The sequence below is a fragment of the Toxorhynchites rutilus genome, chromosome 3, assembly GCF_029784135.1.
Source record: "Toxorhynchites rutilus septentrionalis strain SRP chromosome 3, ASM2978413v1, whole genome shotgun sequence".
Classification (NCBI taxonomy): domain Eukaryota; kingdom Metazoa; phylum Arthropoda; class Insecta; order Diptera; family Culicidae; genus Toxorhynchites; species Toxorhynchites rutilus.
The window spans coordinates 141778396-141784190 of NC_073746.1; the positions used below are offsets into that span (position 1 = coordinate 141778396).

Consider the following 5795-nt stretch of genomic DNA (forward strand, 5'->3'; position numbering starts at 1 on the left):
TCTATGTTTATTTTTGAGCGTATGAAATTTCATAAGCTGTGCAACTACGGTATATTTTTTTCTCAATAGGATATATCAGCTTCCCGATGTTCCGGCGGAGCTGTACAATTATCTGATTGATTTGGACGAAGACGCTTTCGAAAATCTAGTGTCAACAAATGATATTGACTTTGTCATCGTGCCCCTAAGTGGTGGAGACAGCGATGTGGATGCTGGAGATAGTGACTCGGAGGACGTCCCTTCCGGTTTTGGCAAACAAATGAATGTCGAGAGCAACATTGAACGAGGCCAATCACAAGAATGCTCCTCGGGCAGCAGCAAGAAGCGGAGAGCCAGACACTGGGGAAAAATGACCTTAAAACCGTTCTTGAAGACATTCACCTGATCTTAGTAATCTCTGCTCGAAACATAAATGGTCTGCCGTTCAAATGTTCCATTACCTATTTGATGCAGATTTCTTCGGACTAATCACCACAGAGACAAATAAGTACGCACTGCTAAAAGAAGCTACAAGATTCCGTGTGACCGTACCGGAAATGTACGAATTTCTAGGAATTGAACCGTGGGACAATTATGCGTAGAACGGCAGTACACGAAAGTGCTAATAAACCATGAAAATGGTTTTTTTTTATCCAAAATATATATTTTATTAAGGCTCATATGGCGTCAGCCTAACGGGGCCGGGAGTTCAATATTTTGACAATGTTTGCTTAGACTATGTTAGTAATATGTAACCGATTACTCGCGGTTGACTCGAGGTTAGTATTACAAGTGTTCTCATAATTGGTATGTTGCAGTCTTCGATGCTCTGTACGTGTGCCCGACACGGGATACTTCCTATTGGGATGCAGCTGACCATTAATCAGCAACGGCCCCCTAGTCTGTACCCCATATCTAGCGTGGTGCGTCTTTCTCGACTCGAGGAATCCAGGATAGAATGGTCACTAGCCGGCGCAATCATCAGCTCGTGTAGAGTTGTCATGAGCGGTACAACCTTTGGCTCTTGTTGAATGATCAGTGGACTGCACAACCTTTGGCCCGTGTATCTATAAAGTGTGTGTGTATGTATTGCCGCGACTAAGTAAAAGTTTATCGATCGGATAGGAGGGATATGAAACGGGGACACAACGAAGAAAACATCATTAAACGTTGACATCGGCGTTTCTGAGGAACAGGTATAGATGAAGCAGAAGATCAGGGTCACGGCTACCTAAGATATCCCGGACGGGGATATCCGATTGTCTGCCTTGTGCTCTCAGTGCTCTAGAGAGCTGAGAGCGAGCAGCATGGAACCGGATACACGACCAGACAACATGCTCGATGTCGTGGTAGCCATCGCCACAATCACAAAGATTGTTTGCTGCGAGCCCAATGCGATAGAGATGCGCGTTTAGGTTGTAGTGATTGGACATAAATTTTATCATGTTATCCTGAAGTCATTGCATCTATAACGATGGCAGTATGTATACCGGAGATGGTAGTACGAACTTGCATTTAAATTGGGTTAATTGGATAGAATAATCAACAATCCACACAATACAAGTTCTTTGATCTACTAATTTCCCATTCTTGGTTTACTGCAATATGAAGCGGCGTATCAAAATCCGTCTACAACGAGGCGCGAGAGCATAACGTGAGTAAACAAACGCTGTAAGTATTAAGCGCACAGGTAACACGCTCGCACTAATACCGCAACTACGCGAAACCTGTTATTTATGTAATTTGAATATCGTGGTGTAAGTAGTCGCGACGATATATGCTTATCCGTAGCGTCGCTCTTGAAAGCAAGTCTATTCTCTGTTCGAACACGGCTAATTAAAGAGACTTCTTGTTGTTTTGATCAATTTCCCTGGCGAAAAGGGCGTGTGCCCTGTGTTTATAGTTTACATTACGTGTTATAAACAAGAAATAAACTATATAGAAATAATTTATGAATGAGCTAATGATACAAACGTCCATTCTTCGCAGTTTGAAATAGTGTGATTCAACATGAGTGAGTACAGGAGTGAAAAGCGTCTCGCCTATCTATTCCCTGTTATCGGAGCGTTATCGTTCATCTGTTGCATATCAAGCGCCGTCGCATGGCATCATTGGCGGTATGTGCTAGACACTTGTGTTGAGACTAACTGCGGATGCATTCTAAATGGTATCTCAACACCTACTTTCTTCACTGGCGGCCACATTGCTTACTGTCATTGGGCTACCTATGGGCTTGTTTTGCCCATTATATTTTGCGTCATATTTGGAATGTTCCACGTATTTCGAGTATGCTGCGGGAAACCACGAAATAACACTTCTACTGCCACCGTTAGACAGAGGTGAGTAAATTCCAAGCATTAAGAGAAATATAATAAGCAAATATTTAGTTATATTGTTAATTAACTCGCTATTTCTATATATTTCTATTGTGGTCATGAAATCTTTAATTTTGTTTCTCTAGATCCGGCGAAGTCATCTTGATGACTACCAAAACTGATGTAGCGGATGATGATGGAATCAGTCCTTACTACTGGATTCCGCTGAGTATCATCGGAGGTTTCTTGGCACTTTTCACGCTGGTCCACGCTGCAATGTATCTGAACGGATTCCTGAACAGTTGTAAGCAATATCGCAATGAACTTATCAAATACATACAAGCGGGAGGACCATTGGTGGCTGCCATTCAGGGAAGACTGTCCTGTGCTGCCGTGTTCGACTTCATGGATTACCTACATCAAGATGTTTCTTGGGATAGACGTCGCGAGGGAAGAATCAGTAGTGCTGCCGCCCTAATCATCGCACTAATCTGTTCATGGACCTGTGTCGCCCTTTGGATTTGGATCGTCGTTATTGCTGCAAATCGAGCCAGAGCTAGCCGACGTTTGAGGGTGTAAGACATCTCGAACAAAATTATATTACCTTTACAATACATTCCAGGTATGATGTTGCCATTATTCCACGTAACGTAAAGTTCAAAATAAATGTTATGAAAGAACAGTTTTTATTGTTTATCGAACAGGAACTAAGTGTCTTACATTTTAATATTTCTTAGAATCTAAGCACAAAACATTTAGTGTACGCGAAACAATATTGTGCAAAACATAGTTTTTAACGTTTATATGATAAGAATCAATATAATAAATAAGTGCTGAAAAACATATCAGCATTTTTTTTCCAAAAAAAAAATGATAGTAACGTTTGTTTTTTCTTGTCGGTATATTCTAAAACTACAGATAGGGTCATAAGTGCCATCCCAGAAGAAGAAAAGGCTTGATTTTCCTTCTTAGAAAATTCGTTCATTTTGGTTTATGCATCAGCATCAGCGCTATTCACATATAGCGAAAGAATGTTCATTTGACGTGCACTAATGCACATGCTTGCTTAATAATTAAGCCATGTTATTCGGCATCGGAATCGGAATCACGTATGTAAATTGTATACGCTTGAGAAAACTCCTCTTCGAGATATTTGTGATAAATGCAAACGCATGATCGAACACTCTTCAAGTTACAAGTACCATCAAAAACGATGTAAATAAAACTATGTTGGGAAGACGAAGTTTTTCTAGGAACGAAGAGTATGCGGATAAAAAAAAGAATTGTTATTTAATTTTTTACTATTTTCTCTCTCCATGCCGCAATAAAATAGAACTCCGCCTGCAAATGACGGATAGCATGCCCGAAAAAAAAATTTGAAACTATTGAGGAGGTTGTTTTTCCATCCCATCTGTTTGTTTTATTTAAGCTCATTTAATAGTTCAGCTGTAAGGGAGCCGAGGCGGGAGCGGGTGCGAACTCGTTTGCGGGAAAACTCTTTCGTTCACGGATGTAGAAATCAAATGCAAACCGCCCGGGCCGGACATAGTGAACGCGATGCGATGCGGATTTTACTGCAACGAAACTGTTTGTGGAGTGTTTTGCCGCGAGTGAACGCAAGTGATGGTTGGAAGACGATTTTCATAAATATCTCCACAATCGAAAAATTATGTAACTTTATTCTAATTTACATAATGCATATCATGAACACCACTCTTGGTGTTTTTACTTTAGTTGCAATGAGTTCTTATAAGCATGATATTACGCCAAGAACTTTCCTTTTACCATATTCACAGAAAAAAACGACCTTCAATGTCGTTGATCGTGGCTTATTATAAAGTTTCCAGGAAAATACAGCATATGAAAATGAAAATGATTGAGTTAATAAAAATATAAGACGCTGGAGAAAAAGTAACCAAACGTCATTGAAAAAAATGTTTTATTTGCTGTACTTTCAATCTAGATTTTCGGTTGAAGATTTTTTGAGAAAAATATAACATACATAAAATTTATTACCAGATTAAATATCTCTCAATTCCACTGTGATCATATCTGGCATCCGCGGGTTTTGGACCCCCTCTGCCCTATGTAACAATAAGTAACGCAAGACAAACCCTAAGATCAAACTTTTTGAAATATTTTTATATTATTTTTGATCATTTGTAACTGTGATTGATTTTATATTTTATTAAAAAATGAAAATATCAACGTAAAAAATCAGACATCTGCCCAGGTCGGAATCAAACGTTCCTCGAATGAAATTATTAAAAATGTACTAGGGTAAATTATCTTGGTTTGTCTAATTTAGGGTGTTTTCACGCAACTGGTAAATTTAAATCGATTTTTCTTCATGAAAATCACTTATAATCAATATGGGTTTTGTCTTCTTCTTCTTCTTTTTGGCTTTAAGAGGGTTTAAACTTTTCAGTTCATTCGCCTCTAGAACGATATGGGTTTGGGTTTGTTGAAAAGCCCCAGGTCTCTAGTTGCTAATACTACCATAATGCGTTGAAATGATTCAAATTTTTATGTTTTTAACGATTTTCCTCAAAGAGAAATTTTGATCATGGTTTGTCCAGCTCTGATCATGGTTTGAACAAAAAAATGATCATGGTTTGTCCGGTTTTAGAAATCACTTCTTTTGAATGAAAAAAATCGATTTTTCAAGTAGATGTTGCATTTATCATTGTTTGAGTTTACTGTCATCATATTGATCCATTCGTAATTTAGTTATATGCATCATATATCATACAAATGTGTCTTGTTTGTATGTATATCGCCTCCAATTATAGCTATTCATACGACTTAATGTTTGCTGGGTAATTACTGATATGCGCGAAGGAAACCATAAACAAACTGCAGCTCGCTAAACGGTTGCCATAGAAATCATGTAGACAAAACAACATTAGTGGATCGGACAACTCATGATCAGAATTGAGGTTATCTAAATGCGTTAATTACGTGGTTTAGCTATGTAAATCTGATACAAATGGTATGCAAGCATGATGTTTACGATATTTGAGGGGCTTAGAATGAAAGGGGTGTAAGTGATTTGATCGATTTCTCTACATCGACTCTCTCTTTTGGTCATAACTTAGCTGCAAATACATTCCCAGCTGTATTTAACAATGTGGAAGATAGGTCAGAACCTCATCTAATTGGAACGTTTTTGCAGTTGAGTTATTAACTAAAGAAAAAGTCGATGAAGAGAAATCGAGCAAGTCACTTACACCCCTTGCATTCTAAGCCCCTCATTTATAAGTGTTATAACCCAGAAAACGTCTGAATACGTGCGAAATAATCATCTGGTGATTGATTGAAAGTTAGCTCAAATGAGGGGCGCATTGACATCAACAGAAGGTGGATTTTATATTCCTTTAAAACATATGAATCCGTCAAAGTATACTATAAAACTAATGTAATTCATGAAAAAGACAATTTTATTTATATGTTTTGAAACAATAAATTGGTGTTCGTTTTCAGAGGTTCGAGCCTGAATCG

The 5795-nt window shown here is 38.4% G+C and overlaps 1 protein-coding gene across 1 annotated transcript; it reads left to right on the forward strand.

Moving 5' to 3' along the window:
* Nucleotides 1-1762: 1762 nt before the first annotated feature.
* Nucleotides 1763-3589, forward strand: LOC129777382 (uncharacterized). The gene is made up of 2 exons (XM_055783624.1): nucleotides 1763-2318; nucleotides 2441-3589. The coding sequence occupies exons 1-2, from the start codon at nucleotides 1990-1992 to the stop codon at nucleotides 2871-2873; spliced, it is 762 nt and encodes a 253-aa protein (XP_055639599.1). The 5' UTR covers nucleotides 1763-1989; the 3' UTR covers nucleotides 2874-3589.
* The last annotated feature ends 2206 nt before the right edge of the window (nucleotides 3590-5795 follow it).

What these genes read in the sequence shown, in the direction of transcription:
- LOC129777382 (XM_055783624.1), top strand. Translation starts at nt 1,990, where the DNA reads ATGAGTGAGTACAGGAGTGAAAAGCGTCTCGCCTATCTATTCCCTGTT. An exon ending in ACTGCCACCGTTAGACAGAG is followed by an intron (nt 2,319 to 2,440) that starts GTGAGTAAATTC and finishes TTGTTTCTCTAG; the next exon opens with ATCCGGCGAAGTCATCTTGA.